At 39.7% G+C, this 20,606-nt stretch overlaps 1 protein-coding gene across 1 annotated transcript in view; it reads left to right on the forward strand.

Moving 5' to 3' along the window:
- Nucleotides 1-20,606, forward strand: part of GRHL2 (grainyhead like transcription factor 2) — a 64,684-nt gene that overhangs the window by 21,033 nt on the left and 23,045 nt on the right. The window contains exons 6-9 of the mRNA XM_053961544.1: nt 2,269-2,425; nt 4,690-4,801; nt 9,772-9,866; nt 18,536-18,694. Of these exons, the coding sequence (XP_053817519.1) occupies nt 2,269-2,425; nt 4,690-4,801; nt 9,772-9,866; nt 18,536-18,694 (523 nt within the window). The remainder of the gene's footprint in view (nt 1-2,268; nt 2,426-4,689; nt 4,802-9,771; nt 9,867-18,535; nt 18,695-20,606) is intronic.

A 20,606-nucleotide genomic window follows, 5' to 3' on the forward strand; every position in this document is an offset into this window, starting at 1 on the left:
ATTTCAGATTGAAAAAAGAAGTGCTGAATATGGAAGTAATTGGAAGCTTGCTAGAAGATCTCTCAGTGACTTCACAGGGGTTTAGTTGAGACTCATGGTGGGGTTCATAATAGTATTATAATAATTGAGTGACTGCAATAAGTTTTAAGAGTGAGAGTAATCCTCCTGCTATAGGCCATGCTTTGCTTGCCAACTGGAAACAAGAAGAAAACTCTCAAATTATACTACACAGAGGCTTCAAAACTGGCCAAGTGGAATGTGCCTGGGATTTACATTTTTTGACTGAAACATACAGAATGCCAGGGAACAGAAGACCAGCCAGTGGCAGACTGTAGGCCATTCTGTTAAGACATTGTGTATGTCTAACTTTGATCATTCTAAGCTCTTCTCAGCACACATCCTTGTTAGTTCTTCTGTCTGGTGTGAGGTTTTGAGGCACATCTCCCAGGGCACTCAGTGCGCTTTGATGTGTGTCATGAAGTGGTCTTGGGCACAATATCTGCAGTCCCTATGTGTGATGCTAAATCAAGGCTGTGTCCCTACCTCTAATGGGTAGTCCATCAGTAGGACAAGTGGTGCAGCAGAATGGATGCTGGTTCTGCAGCACCAGTGGTATAGCTCTAATCCACTCAGACGGGTCCACACTTGCCAGTGTTGGCAGTGCCTCTGTTCCCCTTGCACACAGGACGGGGGCTGTGCCAGCACACACCACAGCAGAGGGGACGGCGGTGCTCTTGTGCTGCCCTCCCGCTGCATGCAAGAGCCTTCATGGTGGCAGCAGCTGCCTTGTGTGGAAGCACCAGTGCTGCCATCAGTGGGTTGGATAGGTATAGACAAGTGTTTGCTTATTACCTTAGTTTTGCTTTGAATTGTAACTTTTAAGTAACTAGAAAAATGGCTGGATTTCAATTTATAAGCTAAGAAGAACTTACAAGTTGTCTTCATTTGACTGAATGATTGTAACTAAACTTAAAAATTGATACTAAGCTGTCTGAAACTCCTTTTGGATGGAAGACTGGATCTGTTGGGTTTTTTCCTACCTTCTCTTCAAGTGGGGATTTAAATGTAATTATTAATGTGTTTTGTTGTGTTTTTTTTTTTTTCCACTGAATAGTTAAAATATCTTTTGTTTTCCCTTTTTTTTCTATATTGCTGTGGCAGTACTATGATGATCCAGAGTATTTGCTTGAATTAGAAAGTTAAGGATACACTGTTGTTTTGAACCAACATATTCCTCCTTTTGGTTCTGCTCTGGCACTGCTTAAATACTTTGCTGAATAAGAACCTTTGTGAAAATGCTTCCACTGTATCTCCAGTTCATGAGGACTTTGCATTAGGGTTCTTGTGCAGTTTGAGTTTTTTTTTTTTTTTTTTTTTTTTTTTTAATTTAAGAGAATGTGAGGAGCTGCAGGCATCATTTTTATTGGATTATTGTTCAAGGCCATTATTGGAGGTGGTGGCTGAAGAGGCTCGGTGAGAATTGTTTCCAGCTAAAAGTTCACTAGTAAATTGAGCCTTAACTTTTCATGGTTTGAGAAGTGCTTTGAAGTTGGAAAGTTCTTCTGTGAAGGAGGGTCTTTTTAAGATCTAAAATTTCAACACAAGAGTTAACTGTTTTTCCCTGATATTTTTCTAAAGGGAGGTTACTTGATTGAAGATAAAGCTATGTAGGCACTTTATTCAGTCTGACTAATTTTGAAAAAAAAGCTTTTAAAAACCTTGATTTGCATGTTGTCTATAAACAATTGAACTTCTCTTTGTATTCCTTCTTGGAACTGTGCTGAAAGTAGCAGCACTGGTGAACTGGTTTGGTCTTTCCATTCTCTGTGTCCATCTTTTGCAACATGTTTTATTTTGGTTGGGATTTAAAAGAAACCTATTTATTTATTTATGTCTCTTTCTGCAACACTTCTAAGTTTAACTGTCTGTGGAGTTGATGATTTCCTGCAAATCATGCTGAATCCCCTCTTGGTAATTGACACTGTCATTACCAGGTACACAGTCTCATAATTCATAATGGATCCTTTCAGAGATAGTACAGATCTAGCCTTTGATCTGAGAATCTTACAGTCCAGATAATTTTACACTTGATTGCAGGATCTGATGAAGTCAAAAAAAGAAAATTGCAATTTTAAATTGCCATGTGACAGTTTCCTGGAATTTTGTTATTAGCTTCTTATACCTTATTCAATGCAATAATTAAGTAATACAAGAGAAAAGGGAAAAGTGATATGGATTTTGTGGGTGTTTCTCTCCTTGTCTTTTCAGCAGCACTTTTCAGTATACACTAGAAGCTACCAAGTCTCTGCGTCAAAAGCAAGGGGAAGGACCCATGACCTACTTGAACAAAGGACAGTTCTACGCCATCACCCTGAGTGAGACGGGTGACAACAAATGCTTCCGGCATCCCATCAGCAAAGTCAGGGTATAGTCCCATTTCTTTCCTAGGTGGGAATGGAGCTCTGCAGACAGATATGGTTGTGGTTGATTGGCTTTCAATTTTACTTTTTTTTCTTGGGGGAAGAACAGAGCAAGCTTATTCTCATGCTTAATGTAAAGGTGGGAGAGCATCTTATTGATAGTGGTAACAAATGTTTTGCAGTCCAGTTTTTTCAGAGTGTGATCTTATGAGTTAATGATAGCCTCAGTTTATGATTTGGCAGAATGGTGGTTACACAGATACTACACTTAACACTGGTGAACTTACTGCCTTGAATAAAGCAAAGAAGTCCAAGATCTGCCCCATGTACTCTGTAGTCCATCTTTACTCACTGGTGCACTTCATCAGCTGCTTTCCAGTGCATTTCAGAGAAAACGTGAAGAGTTGAATACATCCTTTGTGGCATAAATATTAAATAATTTTCATTGTCTGAGTGTGAGCTTTCACTTGACATTCTCCCAGAAGTGTAACAAAATGAATTATTTGCATCTTAAATTCTGTGTCTAGAACTGTAGCTTGTGTATTCAGCATCATCTACCTGGTGAATGGGCCTCCTGATTTCCTTGGTAATGTTTTTGAGTTGATAAATCCTAACCCAGTAACCTTGGAATGAACAATGAGCTCTAAATTTTACCCTGAAGCTGTCAGGGCTGCATATGTATGAGGCTGCAAAAATGTTTGCATCCAAATACATGAAGCTCTCTAAAAATGTTGTGAATTTAGTCAAAGGAACCAATGAAAGTCAATGTGAGCAGTGAAGCACACAACAACCTATATTTTTCTATCATACAAGTTTAGAGAGACTCTTCCTAAACAGAGACAATGATTTGGAAACCTGAATTAGCAGTTAATTTTTAGCCTGGTTTCCTTAGGACATGAAGCTGTTGGCTAAATCTGATGTAAGACTTCTCTGTTGCTGTACAATCTCTTTCCCTGCCACCCATTCCTTCCCATTTTGTGGTTCCAGCTCTAGCACTTGTAGAGCTGAAACAGGAGTCAGGAGGTCACTGGTCTGACTGAAAACCAGTCCTCATATGCCTGGTTCAGTGCACTGCCACATGAATTTTGAAGCTGTGGAAGCAGAAGGGTGGAAATTATAAAGGGGAGGTGAGATCACATCTTTCTGGAGGATGTAGTTGACAGAAGATTGTGAAACCGTGTGCAACTTTCACAATCATGTTCTGTTTGCCAGGGCTGTACTCAAGTGACTGTTGAATTTATTGCCAATTCTATCCAAAGCTAACAGAGGGGCAAGAGGTTTAGAAGGTATTAAACCTCTACAAGTTCTCTGTAAGTGGTTCATAAAAACATTAGTGCTATCCTTGGTGGAAAAGCTAATCTGCACGGCCAGTTCTGGATAGTGCATCAGCTGGCCAGCCACACACACCTGGTGCCCACCCAGTATATACAGGCATAACCCTGTGTCCCTCCATGGTGTGTACTGCCTCGTGCCCATGGAGAGGCTAGATAGACATGGAAGATGTGGTGATGGTGTTCCATCACCACTTCCATTCCACTTTTATAGGTGGAATGCAGAAGGTCACAGAGTGCATGAAGTGTTGTGGTGGTGGCTTGTGGAGGGACACAGATGATTAATCAAATGTAATCTACCTCCTTGGCTTATCAAACAGCTTGATAGTAATTTTTTGTGCTTAGTGTCTCAGGGTGAAAATAAAACAGGACATTTAAAAGTAAATGTGGTTTATTCTCTGTGGTTTATTTTCATTTAATTTTAATTGGTATGATCATTCTTTCATTGTTTTATGTTTTGCTTGCCTACAGCAGGACTTTTTCAAAAATTGCTTGTGTAAAATTTTGCATAAAAATTCAATCTGTTTCGAATCACAATTTAACAAAGCAAATTCAGTAAATAGTTACACTGAATTTGCCATAAAACACATATATGCAAGAGTCCTGCTCCCGAAAAGCGTATTTGTGTATACTAAATTGAAAATGTCTTGCCTTTAGCCAGTGAAGTTGACTTTTTAAGACTAAGAATATTATTAATTTTTATTTGGACTATCAAGAACATAATCCTGGGCCTTGCATTATTTTACAACTACATTTCTTCTGTCCTGAGTCTTTAAGTACACTGTAGTATTGGGCTGATTAAAACCCAATCTTGTACAACCAAAGTACTGGGAGAGGGTGGTGGCTGGATCAGAATTAGAGGCATGTGGAGATTTAAATTTTTGTGTTCCTGACTATTAATTATTTAACTAATGTGCCTCTGGTGTTGTTTTTCATAGAGTGTGGTCATGGTTGTTTTCAGTGAGGATAAAAACAGAGATGAACAACTGAAATATTGGAAGTACTGGCATTCCCGGCAGCACACAGCTAAACAGAGAGTCCTTGACATTGGTGAGTGTGTAAGAACATCTCGAGATGTTTCAGGGAAGATTTCAGATATGGAAAGCTCTGGTGCCTTGCACATGAATACAGTGGAATTATTGGCAATGGCTTCTTGGCTTGTACCAGAGTTTTTAGCAATGGCTCATTCCTGCAAGGACTATGGGATCTATGGAGCTGGATGGGGACCATGCAGAAGGAATAGTTGTCAGTATTTACACAGAAGAGCTGCCCCTTGCATGTGTATTTAGTGGTGTACCTCCTTCTGCAGCTGGGAAATCAAGGTCTGCGCCTCCTCAGGTGTGGCAGAGTATCTGTTCCCTTTATTTTTTCAAAGAGTGATCCAGTCTTTGATCCAGCAGCAGTTATGTTAGCTAATTGATGTGGGATTGCAGCCTGAGAGCGCAGATGTCATCATTGTGGTGACTGCAAAGGAGTGTGCAGGATTCCTACACCCCTAGAGTTTGAGTCTCATCAGTGTCAGCAGTGAGGGAGAAGCAAACTCTGGTGTGCTATCCTGAGAGACCTGTTTACCTTTCATCCCATCTAAAGTATTTACAAGCCCACGTCAGCCCCAGCTGTCCTATCTGCATGCTCAGGAGATTTTAGCAGAGGAAGAACACGTACTTGCCGCCAAGGAGCCTGAAGTTGAAGTCAGTGGCAGTGTCTAGACATCAAGCGTTTCTCCCCTCCCACGTGCAGTTTACACATGCACCCATCTGCCCGGATTCCAGTCAAAGAAGTCGGCAAGACCAAAGCACACAAAGTCTATCTTGTTTTGACCGCCTGAGGGAACCAAACCATTGAATGGCAAGAATGAGAGGGGGCAGAGACTTGTAGAGAACATTCGGACATTTCAGGGGGAGATTGAACTGTGGGTGATCAGGGAATCCGTCCCCATGTGGTCCTAATCACTGTGCTGCCTGTAGATTTTCAAATGCTGCAGTTTCCACTGAGGCCTGGCATTATTTAAGGTGAAGTGTCCAAACAGCTCTTCCAGAATGTCCTCTCTGCCTCTTGTCTTTTGTTATTCTGGCTGAACTGTTTCATTAACAATTCTTTTCCCCCTTCCCCCCATTTTCTCTTCTTGCCCGTTGGGGTACCTAACTCAGTAAAGTTAGGTACCCCAGAACAAATTACTTTTATCATGACACATTAAAAGAAGAAACAGGCCACGTCACAGTCACAGCTCAAAGGCTGCCTTTTTTTTTGTGCTAGTCCCTACAAGCTTGTGGTAGTAGTGCTCATACCTTTGAAAAGTATGTGCTGAGCAGCTCGCTCCACTGTAGTGCCAGCACCCTCCGACTCCACTGCACTTGTGGTGTCCGGGCACATTTCAATTGCCTTACCCCAAGAAGTTAACTTATGATACATATTCTGGAAAATAGTGCTCTGCAAAATAAGTGCTGTGCATGAGCTGTGTGTTTACCTGTGTTAAAGTGAATGTCTTTTAATTTTCCATTACTTTGAGGTGAAATAGCTCTGTGCTGACTTTTGAGGCACTTTTGAATACTGAGGTGCATATTCTTTATTTGCACTGCAAACATGAGCAAAGCACAGTGTAGTAAGACTTACTGATATAGCCCTTCAGATATAAGAGCTGTAAGAGCATGGTTCACCTCAGATTTCAGAAAAAAAAAAGACCTAAATTTTGCTCAGTAGTATTTTCTTGAGAACAACTGAAATATAGCCTTACCTCTCACAAGGATGGTATTTCTGAATTACATTTCACTTTCTTTGGCACGGCTAACTGGCTTATTAGGCCAGAATGGCTCCCAAGTATCAAGCTGCATTTAACAAAATCATCTAGTTTAATCATTAAATGATCTAATTGAGCAACTTAATCCAAATTTGAAGTTGGCCTTGCTTGAACCAGATAACCTCCAGGGGTGCCTTCCATGCAAAATTATTTTGAATGACTCTATGAAGATTTCCCTTTACGTTAAAAATTTAGATCACTGAAGGAGTCCTCTAAATACTTGGAGTTAATGTCCAGGCCCTGTGTAGTAAACAAAGCAAATTAAGTGTTCAAAACTCTGCATCACCTGTTCCACAGATGTTACTCTTATTTTAATTTGGTGTTTGTAGTATGTTTAACATATGTGAATAATTTCTAATTGTTTACAAATGTCCTTTTAATCCAGAGCATGATGTGGTCCTTAGCAGGCAGAGGATCAAATTAATTTGGGATGCTCCAATTCCAGCTGTTCAGATCTCAGATGGAGCGGGGGACTATGCTTGTGCTGCTTTCCATTGTGGCAGGGCTCTGTCTGTCTGCTTTCTGGCCTGCAGTTACATTCTGGACATGAGAGGAAATAATGGCTTGCTCCTTCACTCCAGACACACAGGGGTCACTGCTTTAATTTGTTTTGTGTACTGGCTGGTGCACCTCCTGGGAGGAAGGATGCTTCAGTGCATTAGGTGCAGTGACAGGTCTGAAGATGTGCTGATATTAATAAAAACAAGCATGTACTTACATGTATTCAAGTCATTAGTGCTTGAGGAATAAACTTGAGGGCTTGACACTTACTAAGCAAGAAGGTAAGGTATTTTGCAAAACTTAGGCTATGTACTGTAATGGATTTTTATGAAGAAGGAGTAAGGTGCATGTTTACTTTTGTAGGAGGAATAAGGGGAGCAGGGGGAAAACCACTTTATTTTCACAGTGCTGTGACACTCGATCATTAACATTTTCATTTAAAATAATTTAAAATAAAGAATACAACACTTAATGGCAGTGGATATTGATTATTTAGAATAAGTACAATAATTTGACATACTAGAACAGGTTCAAATATGAAGAGTGGGTGTGGAAGCCTTGTGCTCCATAGAAACTTGCCCTTGTTTTTTTCAGGATAGTTTGTATTATTTATGCGCACAATACAAAAGTATGCAATGACATGTAATGCATTTAAGATTAAAAAATTGCCATTGTTTAATATGCAATGTAACAAAAGAGGAAATAATTCCTGTGCAGCCATTTTTTGCATGTTGAACAACGCTGATTTTCTCCTTCTGGTAACTCACAGCAGAAGAGGAAAAGTTGTAGTCACTTTAACAGCTTGCAAATATTCTGAGGTGTAAATGGTTTCTTAATCAACCGAGCATCCTTCTTTAATTGCCTGTAAATTGAGGGGAATAGGATGCACTTCTGCTTCTTAACAAAGTGTCACTCCATGAGATTTGTGTACAGCAATTAAAGGAGAGGCATGTGTTGAGAGAAGGGAAGGGTTGGTGGGATGTGAGGTTCTGACAGCCTTTTAAGACAAGAAAACAGGTGTCTTTACGAGACATCTTGTTCATGTCTTTCCAAAGTGCACCTACACAGCACGCCCATATGCAGCAGTCAGTTGCACGAGGCACTTTCTGGTGAATCATAAATTTAAGAGGTGGGTGGATGTGTGCACATGCATATTAAACTACTTATGTGTCTCCTAATTCCTCTCATTTACATCCCCACACTGAATTTAGATAGTGAAGCCAATGACTTCAGTTGAAAAGATCTGAGTTCAAGGTGGGAATGAAAAGCCTGCTTGCCCTCTCAAGCACTTTTTGTTAATTTGCTACATCACCAAATATCTCGTGCTGTTCCTATGGTCTAAACTGATTTTTTTTTTTACTGTATCCAAAATCATTCACGTGTCCCAGGGACACAATTTTATTGTGAGATGCCAGCATTCTTGTGTTTCAAATGAGAGAAAAGTATACTGATTGCCAGACTCAAACATGAAATAATTTTTCTTGTAGCAATGTTTTTTGTTATAAATTATTTTAAAGCAGTTATTATCTAGAAATTATATTTTAGAGACCAACAGTTTAGGCAAAGGAAGTGAATATTGGAACAATTTGTGTGTCTGACAGAATACAAAAACATCCTCTTTCTATAACTGATTACAAAGCTAAGAATCAGCATGCTTCTGAAGCACAGATTTGGGCAAACTTTCTATCAGGAGTGTAATCTCAGCCCTCTGGCACTGAGTCCAATTACAACCCTCGAGGAATTCTTAGGAAATGTTTGTCCCAGAGAGAGTTTTATTCCATTAGTGTGAACGATCTGGAAGTTCCTTTAATCAAGCTGCTATTACCTGGTATCTCTCTTAACCTGTCATCAAAAAGAATAAAAGCTGTGAAACTGTCCAGCAAAGTAAGAGAAAAGCAGTGCTTGTTCCTCTTTTCAATCATAAAGAAGACTTGGGAGTTGTCTGTTTTACATAGTTTTCCAGCCTTACTATTTTGGGGGAGGGTTAGTCAACTTTGAAGTCTTCCTCCTTTTTGCTTTTCATTCCTTCCAAAATGCTACTTTATTGATGATAATAGTAACAGCACGTGGTGAAGAAGTGAGAAGAAGGTGCAGATTTTGTAGTTAGACAAAAAAATTTTTTTTCTTCGTTTGCTGTTTTAGTAGTGCACATACTTTGGAAAAAGGATCTTTGTGGGTTTGGTTCTTTGTGGGAGATTTGTGATGGTTTGGATTTTTGTGGGTTTTTTCATTTTGTTTTTAATAATATATAAATATGAATCCAGCATCCAGTGCAGTAATTCCTGGGAAAGTTGGAATGCACACTGATGATTTCCTCCAGTCAAAGCTCTTAGACTTTTAGAAAGCTTCTTTAGGATTTACCATGTGTTTTCTTAATATCAAGGTTTGAACAGTCCCTTTCAATGCTTCAGTAGTTTTCAATTAATTTTCCAGTTTTGGCCATTCCTTGGTCAAGCTAATGAATGCACCGACTCATTGCCAGTAGAGTCACACTTCTTTCTGAGAGCCAACAATATTTTTCAAGAACATTGGCTAATGATATACTATGCATAAGACTCAGGTTGCATTATATTACCTCTTTGCAAATAAGATTATTCATATTTATCATAAACAATACAAGAGGTGGTTTTGATGTACTAGACAACCCAGCTTAAGAAGCAAAGAAGCACTATGAGTTGTAAAACAGTTCAAATTTTTTCATGACTCTTGTTTTTTCTTACAGCTGATTACAAGGAGAGTTTTAATACCATTGGGAATATTGAAGAAATTGCATTCAATGCTGTGTCCTTTACTTGGGATGTCAATGAGGAGGCAAAGGTAAGGAAAAGCCATGCAGATGGCATCCCTTTATAAGTACCATCCATCATTAGGCACTGTTCCACTTTTCTGACAAATAAGAGGGCTTGTTGGTAGGTGCCCAGCCTGAGAAACAGTAAAAGATTTTTTTCCTATTTGCAAAGCCAGGTGTAAGACACAAGCTGAGTCTTTTGTTTCTCTAAATTGTCAACTTTCTTTCTACACTATAAGCATTTCCAATAATCCATATTCCATAAATTAGACTGTGCCTTCCCTTGTGTTGGTGCCATTATTTTTTATATTGTTACGCAGACTGTCTTTGCAATTTGGAATGAATGTATTTTTGAGGACTGAGGCTTTTTTAAAACTTTTTTTTTTATGGTCAAGTACCCTCAGGCATGGGGTTTTCATTCAGGAATGTGACTTTTAAGTGGACCTATAAACCAGGACATCAGAACACCTTAACTAGTTTCTTACAGATAAGGTTGTACAAAGGCTGTCAGAGTGCTTCAACAGCATGAACTAGTGTGGGAGAAATGAAAAACTGCCGGTAATTATAAGAAGAAGTTGGCCCCCGGAAAGCAAACAACAAGGGAAATAGGCTGTGTAAAATGAGTGGGGGTAATGCAGTGCTCTTGGAGATGTAGAGTTAATAAACAGCAAACACTGAGCTCGGCAAACTCCTGATACCGTTTTCATGTTGAACACAAAATATCCAGTGTTTCAGTAGAGCTGTGAATCTTTCAAATACAAAGACTTCTTCATGCACAATTGCCCACTGCATTTCCAGCAGCATTAGAGAGGTTGCATCCTCAGAGTGAGTCCTCTAAGAACTTGTATTGAACATCGAGTTGGTAGCATTAATACTCAGCCTCCTGATTCCTGACTGAAGGTGCTGTTTATAGTAACGGGGATTTTAATCTCTGACGCGCATCTTAAAAGACAAGACAATAGTTCTGAAAATCACCCAGCTCTTTCAAAAGCAGGCCTTGATAAACAGAGTTGTACTTGGCCCAGTTGCTAATGGTGCTGTATTTACTCATGTAGTGATTACATTTTCACCGGCCCAGATATTTCCCTATTATGTGTTTCCATTTCAAAATACAGCTGTAGGTTGTCCTCTGCAGTCACAACAGGTGACTGGTGTGTGTGTGTGATCACTGTACAAGCAAATACCGATTTGGGATCTCCAACACAGCAGTCTTCCTCGAGGACCTTTATAGAAGCACTACCAGGGTTAGAACGTGGCAATCTTGTCCCAGGGCTGGCAGTTCTCGAAGACATTTGCATTTGCAGCTCCAAGCCAGACTTAGCAAGACACTCATGTTGATCTAGGAACAAGGAAGTCACAGCCATTAATGTCAGGTATTAACCTTGGACGTTTTTTTCTAATCTCATACCATTCACCTGGCTCTAGTCTTGCGTGCCAGAACATTATGAACGCAACTTTTGCAAAGATCGTTAGAAACAAAACAAGCTAAGATTTTAAAATAAAGACTCCTTCTGGATTAAAAAAGTGCTAGGAGTAAAATTTAAGCTGCTTGTGTTTTGGCAGGAAATAGTGATTAAAATGCAAATTGGTTTATGCATATTTATTTTGGCATATTAAATATCTGATCTTTGAGGAGCTTGAACTGTAAATGTATTGATAAAAGAGGGTTCAAAACGTGCTTTAATGTTTGGCTATCAAGCATGAATCAGATTGTACGTGAAAGCTTATCACCTTGTCTGCACTGAAGTGTTTCCCTCCCCACACACATGTATGTGTACATGCTTGCTCCTGCTGCAAAGTATGATAAAATAACTGGTTGCACTAAGTCTGGGGATTCCCATAGGATGCCCCTGCGGTGTTGGAAAGCTGTGGGTTCTGAGGCATGTCACTGAAGGCTGTTTTTTCTCCAGCAATTACCTCATCCATGGGAGATCAAGAATTTCAAGGCATAATTACAGACTCCCTTTTCCTAAGCTTTTTGAATGATGATCTTTCAACTGCCTCCATTGTTTCTGTTCAGTATTATTTTCCATTTTCACCACAATTTCAAGATTAAAACTTAACTCCCTCAGAGGCACAAAAGCCTTTTTTTTTCCACGTCAGACAAAAGTGGTACACAACAGTTCTTGTCAGGGCCTCTGAGTTGGGATGTGATGAAACACTCTACTGGCCCTGGAAGAAGCAAAGAAAAACTTCTCGTTGGAAGTGTACTGGGGAGTGACGTGGAAAATTAAACAGAGGTAGTATAAATCACCTAACCAAATACAACTCTCTCCTGGAAAGCTAAATCTCATATTTAGAAGACCTATCTTGAGCATCAGGTTTCTCGCTTTCATACTCCACCTGGATGGCAGCTAATTTAAAGCCATATTTCTCCTCATTTGAAATCAGACTTTTCCTCTCACACACAGACAGAGCAGGCCTTCACCTCGCAGCCCTTCAGGGTATGGGTGTAAGAGAATGGGTATGGTAGTCCCAATCTGCCAGCTACCACTAAGCCTGCTAAGGCAGCATCTCTTGCTGGGTTTTAGTGGAATAAACAGGAATCCAGAGGGTACAGGCAGAGGCCCCTCTGTGTTGTCCCAGTAATGTCAATGGAACTGGGCTGTTGGCTCCAATTCATCATGCTTGGTGCATCATCTTCCAACTGCTGCTTGGCAGAACAAGTCAGTGGAAACGGAATCTTGTACAAGATTTTGCATGTCAAGAGGTGGAATAATCACACTATTGCTTTCTGTGAACTAAGGAAACAGCACCAAAGTCAGAAACACCACTCTACTAGTGTTTTCTCTGCTCTGCCTGGTTGACAGCAGCAGTCCCCTTGCCTTCTGGCAGAGGAGAATTAGTCCTGGCATGTCCTTACCCTTTTCTAGAACAGCATCCTTTTCTGCTGGGGCTGTTATCTAGAGGTCACTGTGGGGCTTGTGGTTCAGAGCAGGATCCAGGGAAATGAGGGGAAGGCTCCATAGCCATGTCAAACTCAGTGCTTTCTTAAGACAAAAATATTGCTGTAAGGGAGCAGGGGTAGGAAGAGAAGAACAGTTTTGTAAAATCTGTCTTTGTTTCCCTCCCATATTTAATTCTGTTATAAATATGTAGCATTTATGGGTAAGGTGATTTGTTATCTCCCTTTGGTTGAACCCAAATGCTATGTTTGGTATTTTTAAATGAGTTCTTAAAAAAAAGATGAGGAAACAAACAACAATTAACAGCAACTGGCTGACTTTTTAACTATATTTTACAAGTGTCTTTTTAATATGCTAGAAGCTATGTAGTTGACTTGCTGTTGCCTTATAGAAAATTTTGTTGCAGCATCTAGCCAGTTGACAAAGTTTTAGTGGGGTCTCTTGAACAGAGTTCAGCTTCATTTCTGATAGACATTCATCTGTCTGCTTGTAGTGTTAGCACTGATAGAAGCTAGTTTGCAAGAAAGATGGTTAAAGAGACAGAATTCTCTTGGTCAAAGGATAATATATTTGTTATAAACCATACCACCTTCTTGAGATATGTCTTCTCTCTGGTAGGTACGTGGTGCATTTAAATTGGCTATGATGGTGTTACTTCTGAAACAATTAATTGTATATTTTTATGGAAAGTATTTTTTAGCCTTAAAATCAAAGATATTACTTCAATGAACAGTTGCTAATAAAAAATGTCACCTTAAAGAGACAAACAGTTTTCAGTGATATCAAGAGATTACAGATTTCTGCTAAGCACTGCAAGTTGGACATGCAATAAACATATATGTTGGTGGCTCTGTTATTCAGGCAGGTGCTGGCAGATGAGTGAGATGATTTCAGTGAGTGCAGGAGTTGTGTGCTGAGCAGTTGTTGTGTATACTTGTGTGCAATAACTGCCCTGCTATATTTAACTGAAATGTAGATCTTTAATCCAAAGTATGCTGAAGCCTCTGGGAACCTTTCCAGTTATTTAATGAGTTTTGGCATGGCTCATACAGTAATAAGCTATTTTCAAAGAGTGACTGATTTGCAGGATTAGGTTCTTGGATATTGTGGGCCAAAGTGAGCTCCAATTCCAATGGGTACAATGGTAAAATCAAGCTTATAGAGCAGCACTATCTCTAGCAGTAATTTGTATTGTGGCAATCCATATTTCTTAAACATTATTAGTGATACTTAGGACAGGCTTTGACTAGCATAAGATTTATTTCTCTTAATCGTGAATTTCCTTCTCAAGTTACATCATAGTTAATATAATTAGGAAGGAAATTAACATCTTCTCTACTCTAAAAATGTAAAGGTTAAAGGAAAAGATGCTTCATTTTGGGGAGTTAGTAGGAGAAATTATGTAGAATTAGACTTGGCAGCTACTTTAATAAACCATGTCTGTGTGTGCAAGTGTGCATATATATATATATAAAAATATATATGAGTGTATATATAGATGCGAGACATGCACACACACGTGTATATATTAGAGTTAACCTGTGGTAGCACATTATGTTGAAATTCAGTGTATACAAATGGCTTGGTAAGTATGCATCTGGGATTAAAAGCAAATGGCATTTTTATGTAGTTGCCGGGGTGTGGTGTGGGTTGAGGAAGCTTCAAAAGAGTAGTGTAAACATTTGCTGGAGACATTTGTATTGAAAGAAAACAAAGGTCTTACTTTTGTGTGGGATTTATAAGGTAACGGCTGGTAGGAGAAACGATAAACCCACACTTTCTGTGTATATGAGGAATGATGGGATTGATGTTAGTCATTTGAGAGACGAGTCAGTTAACTCTTTGTTGTTACGGAGGAACCTTTAAAAGCAGACTTTTAAGAGACCCGTCACCCGGGTTCTATGTATTGCCAGTATTCAGTAGAGAAATTGCTTTAAGTTTCTTATTTTGTGCCTCCCTTCTGCCCTTGGCAGTTTCTGAGACAATGGGAGCCAGAAATGTAAATAGTAATAAAAGGCTTGTTTTAGAAGTTTCATCGCTGTAGACCTTTAGAGTATAAGCTGAGAGACCGCAGTAAGAGTCACGTTGGCTGAATTAAATGATAAAAAGGGAAATGCACTTCTGAGCCTTGCTTTCCCTTAAGGCAGCTTTCTGTGTTTGTGTCTTGTACATCCCTAATTATGCTGCAGTATTTAACAAACAGTAATTCTCATAATAGCAGCTACACTGTGGAGAAGTAGTCCCCAAAAGACAGAGTGCTTTTTCTAGACGTGCTCTATAACAAATAGAAGAGCTGTCGTTATCTTGGGCCACTTGTGAAACTTTCTCAGCACCAAATGTTTCTCTAAATTAGTATTTAATTGCCAATGGCATGCCTGAGCTGGAGACTAGATGGGTGGAACTCTGCCATTAATTGCTCTAATCTAAGATATGCTGACATTAAAAAAAAAAGACATCACTATAATGACAATTATACAGTGTGTTCCAGATAGCAAAACATTGCTAAAATCCAGTTTGCACAGGAAAAAAAAAAGTTGTATCTGAATTTGGGTACAATCATACTAACTTTTATTAATATAATTCTAAGACAAGTGTAGACAGGGCTTGGGAGGGAGACAGTGATTTTCTGCTACGGTCATTTCTACTTAACTCTACATTTTCTAACCATGTTAATTCTGCTATGCAAAATACCACTGCAAAGGAGATCTTAAATCTGGGTATCTTCTAAGAAAAGTAGAACAGCACTCCTTTTTGTGGCTACCCGTGGAGTCATTTTGCCCCTTGTCTCAGTGAGACTGGGAGCACATGCATTATGGACAGGAGCTCGGAACAGGGGAAGGTGAGAGCTGCAAAGAGTAAAGCAGGATGTGTTTGGACAGATGGCTGAAATCAGTGCTGCTCAGAGCAGGTCACTGCTTTGGGGAGGTAGCTTCTGGTCAGACTAGGAGAGAGAGAAGGGTACTGTCCAGATGTTTCTTCAGGTCCTCTTCACCATAGCAGCCTGCTGCACTGGTGCAAATCTTTAATCATGCAAAGAAAAAAACCCTGTAAAATAAATAACAGAACCTATGTCCTCTTCCCTTTCCCTCTATACACCCCCATGTTTTCCAAATTCAAAGTCAGTGTGGTGCTTTACAGGAAAGCTAATGGAACATTGCACGGTGGCAGAAAATTTCCCCACTATCAATGATCTGTGTTAATTCGAATCCATCTGTCTATCTGTGAGGTGCAAATGATGATATGACAGAAAGTGTAGTACACTTCATGTGCATGAATGTATAGTCATTGCTCCTCAGAGAGATCCTGATGTATTACAGTGTCAGGACAAGATATTGAGTCTTACAGCATCTATCTATTATTCATGCTGAATAATCTGTTATTGCTGTATGGGGACTCTTGAAACCATAAAGTCTGTGTTCTCCAGCTGTTCCTACTCTGCTCTGTGATTGCGGAGGCAGTGAAAGAGATGACAGTGTATGTACTTGATTAAGATGGGACAAGGTCTTTTTTGCTTCTCAGCTGAGTGTGCAGCAAGGGTGGAAGAAGTACAAACTGCTAGGTAGATGCAAAGCCTGCACGCCTTCTCACATTTGAAGGTACGTTTTGGAAAACCCTTGTGCAGAAGTATGGGCTAAAATATAGGGAGACCAGATTCTATTTTATGCTAGACTTTGTTCCACTGCTGTGTGTGCACACACACTTTAAACCGTTGCCCTGACACTATAAATTATTCTGAAGGCAAATGAAAATTCAGGCTGTCATATTTCAAAGGTGTATTCCCTGTGTCTACACTTATCTTTGGAGCTGGAAGAGATCAACTTGTAATTTGAAACAGAAATAACGCTATCAGCTTCAAAATCAGAGTTTCACCTAGGGCCTTTCCCTGCCTCCCTCTTCTCTCCGAAGTTAAAGTTCAACTATTTCATTTGTAAATGCAGCTCTGTGATACAATCAGAAGCAGAGAGGAGGGGCCATTAGCTCAGTCAGGCAAACAAGCTGCTCTGGCTCCATCATAAAGACCCTGACTGTAATGTTAACTTCTGCCAGGAGGGTAAAGTATCCCCCACCAGCCCTGCTGGAGCCCTTCTTTATTTTCAGCTGTCTTTCTTAGGGATGTTGTATTCTGGTCACTCACGCTGTTGGTTTATTTTCCTTGTTTGTGGAATGGAGGGGGAGGAGGGGGGATGTCCTTCATGCTCTTCCTTCAGGAATCCTCTGAGACCCCAGGGGCCTGCTGCCCTCTCCTCTGCCTGGTGAGGTGTGCATCAGGTGTGTTTGAGAGACCAGTCTGAGATCTCTTCTTTCCTGAGTGTCCTTATTCTTCTGGAGCAGATTTCACATCCTCCTGGTTCAGGAGTATGTACTGCTGGTTTTCTCAGTCCTTTTCCTTGGTTCACACTTTTGGGGTTTTGTTTGGTTTGGTGTTTTGTTGTTGCTTTTTAAACTAAGGGAAAGTAAAAAGTAGAATCAGGTTAATACACAATTGCCCCAAATTATTATGTAATGCACATATTCCTCACTGGGCTGAAAATTAGATTTTTGCTCTAGTTTCTTCTCTTGAGTTTTATGCATGCCATCCTGACTGAAAGCTATTGGTGATATTTCAGTTCATAATGTTTGCTTTACATCAGAATAGTCCTTGGAAGACTTTGGTGGTGGGAGACCCTTCTCCCAGGTCCCATACAGATGACAAACACCTTGTCACATGGTGCCAACTGAGTTAACGAGAGAGGGAGATGATTAGTGGATATCAAGTTGTAAGCTTTTGTTGTAGAAGGACAGCAAGACATGGATTTCTGAAGCAGGCAAGCAGGGGAGTTGCTAGCTCAGTTGGTTAATGCCAAGGTTGTGGGTTCCATCTCTGGGTGGTCCATTAAGAGCTGGGCCCAATGATGCTTCTGAGTCCCTTCCAGCTCAGACAATTCTGTGGCTCTTTGAATGCAGTGTCAAGTTATGTGGATGCTGTGTAACAAAGAGAACTTCTGAGAAGAGGTAGGGAGAAGTTTTATGAATATTTGAAAAATTCCTTCCCAGTTTGAAAGACAGGGTGAGATGCATCTTCAAAACTGAGGAAAGACTGTGAAGGACCCTTAAAGGGAAACACAGGAGTATCTATTGATGGGATAGAGAAAGTAGTAGTGTCGATGAGAGTGTGAATAAAATTTTTAAAATAAAAAAAAAGGACTAGAGTTTCTTTGTCCCACTGAATTTGAATGAGCTGTCAGATGAACAAGCCATACCTAAGGCAGCTGGAAAGGGTGAAGCAAGATGATCTGTATCAACAAATAGTGCAAACATACATAGCAGGGTTGTAGAGTGGAACAAGTAAGGGTTGACATCCTGACATCCACGTAAGGCATGTTTTAGGAGGTTTTATCTCAGATTATCTTTAGTCAGTTCCCATGAATTTAGCAACTGTGAGCAGCTGGAGGATCTGAGTGCTCCTGGAACATATCTTTCTGGTCTGGTTCTTCCAAAAAGAATCCAGTTCATGTGTTCTGAGCTCTGGTGTGAACCAAAGCACGGTAAGTTGGGAAAACCCAATTATTCACCTCAAATGTGAACTTCTGATCCAAACTGAAGCACCAATATATGGCTTTCCAGTTTGCTCTTCTTCCCAGCATGAAAGTGTCTTTGCTGGACAGAAGTGGAGGATAAATGTGTGAATTACCAGAGTGTGCATCATAGCTGAATTAAAACTTTATTTTATTTTCCCATTTCTTGTCATGTATTTCTGGAAGTTTAATTGTTGTTTGCACCACATTTTAAAAAGTAATCTCTCTGGCACACAGATTTTCATCACAGTGAATTGCTTGAGCACAGACTTCTCCTCACAAAAAGGAGTAAAAGGGCTTCCTTTGATGATTCAGATCGATACTTACAGCTACAACAACCGCAGCAATAAACCTATCCACCGAGCCTACTGCCAGATCAAGGTGTTTTGTGACAAGGTAAGTGCAAAACACAGTTACCATGGATGAAGGAGGAATCTTGTTAGGCAGTTTATTGTTGCTGTATTTTAGACCTAATTAAATGCTTTTTCTTTCCTTGAAGAATTGTATTAAAGAATTGTATGAAGAGTTGTATGTGTTTCATCATAGCATTTGGACCAGCTGTATCACAAATCTAACTGATTATCATGTAATTATTTTACTGCTTTGCAGCCTTTTGGGCCCTGATTCCTCAGCTTGTGAGCAATAGTTGGACTGTTTAAGCACAGCATGTTATAGGTCATGATTCTGGAATATCAAAAAAGTAATAGAAAGTGCAAATGCAAGTATCTCTGTTTGGAGGGTTAGTGCTGATGACAGGCTCACATAAGTGGCAGTCGGCTGATGTCATCCCTTCTAACTCTGACAGCCTAGATAGCAGGTAAACTTCATGTCAGTTTCTCTGACAGAAAAATGAACTTTTCAGTGAGGGTCTGCTAAGCTCCCTTTTATAATGCAGTGGAAACCAGCAAATTCCAGTGCCACAGTTGATGGGTTTCCCCCCAGCTTTGCTTACAGTTATTTTAGAAGCTGTTATGTTGCTAGGATTTTCTTATCAAAAGTAAAATACAAAAAATTTATTAGCCATTCCCATTTTGTAATTCAGTAACTATTTTTTGTGTGTGTTCACACCTTATTTAGCAAAATCTTGGTTTTTTTTGCTGTAGGTATGACTGCTCCTGTGTGGAAACTAGTAAGATGTTTCAGCACCCAGACATAGATCATGCCTGAATGAATTAGACAGTGTCATGGTCAGCAGTGTACATCACCATGTAGAAACAGTTGCTCAGAAATGTCAGTGATGATTCTTCAAAGAGAGTGTGGCCACTTTTCAGTTTTGTTTAGCGTCTGCCAGCTGATGACTTTCTCCATGCTGAGAAACATCTTTCATAGGGGAGCTGATGCCTGGATTCTAGTCAAGGTTCAGGGATTCAGGAGTCTACATCTATTTAAGTGACTTGGAAATTTATCCAAATGAGTCTTGCCATCCTACAGGTGGGAATAGAAAGACAAAAGGCCATGCCCCAGGCAAAACATAACATTAACTTTTTAATGGAAAGGGTAAGAGTTCAACTGTTTCAGGTCTCTGTGTTGCTGCTCCTTCCCCCTTTTCAGTTCATTCCCTTGTTGCTGTTTTGACGACATCTTGAGGGCTGATCAGTCAGTTGTGTTAGTGGAGGAAAACCTTTGGAAGTAATGAATGTAAATGTATGCACTGAGGTCTTCTTGCAGCCAAAATGCTATGCTTTTAATTGTAACTTTGAATGTCAAATATTGAGAAATTTGAAGCTACAGCTGGATCTTAACAGCTCAGTAAATATCAAAGTAAGTTGTTTTCATCTACCTATTTCTGAAGAGCAATTAGAAAAATTTTAATTATTTTAAAAAAGGAAGGAAATTCAGAGCACAAACTCATCAAGGGTGACCCCTAGATACAACTGGTGGAGATTTTGAATAATACATGTTCATTGCATATATTGGCTTAATGGGAGCTTCAAATATCCAGATGAAAAATGCAGGAAATGAATGTTGAGTCTATTAATCAAAACTATCTCAAAGTAGAAAGAAAGATCACAGGGGTAGTTAAAGTGTTATACACATCAAAAATGTATTGGAAGTGGGAACCGAAGGGCTCAAGGGTATTGATAATAGGCTATATATGTGTTTAATATAAATGTATGCACACATGTAGAGCTTTTTAAGTTAATGCGGGTGTGAAAATGACTTGAGCAAGTGAAAATTATCGAGGTCAATGCACATGACAGTTTGTGCTAATTGGCACTTGGTAAGAGATGAATTCTTGCTTCTCCCAAAACTTATGCTGCCAGATCTTTACCAACATCCCTTTGTCACAGGATGCTTTTGTAAGTAA

The sequence above is a fragment of the Vidua chalybeata genome, chromosome 1 (assembly GCF_026979565.1).
Source record: "Vidua chalybeata isolate OUT-0048 chromosome 1, bVidCha1 merged haplotype, whole genome shotgun sequence".
NCBI lineage: Eukaryota > Metazoa > Chordata > Aves > Passeriformes > Viduidae > Vidua > Vidua chalybeata.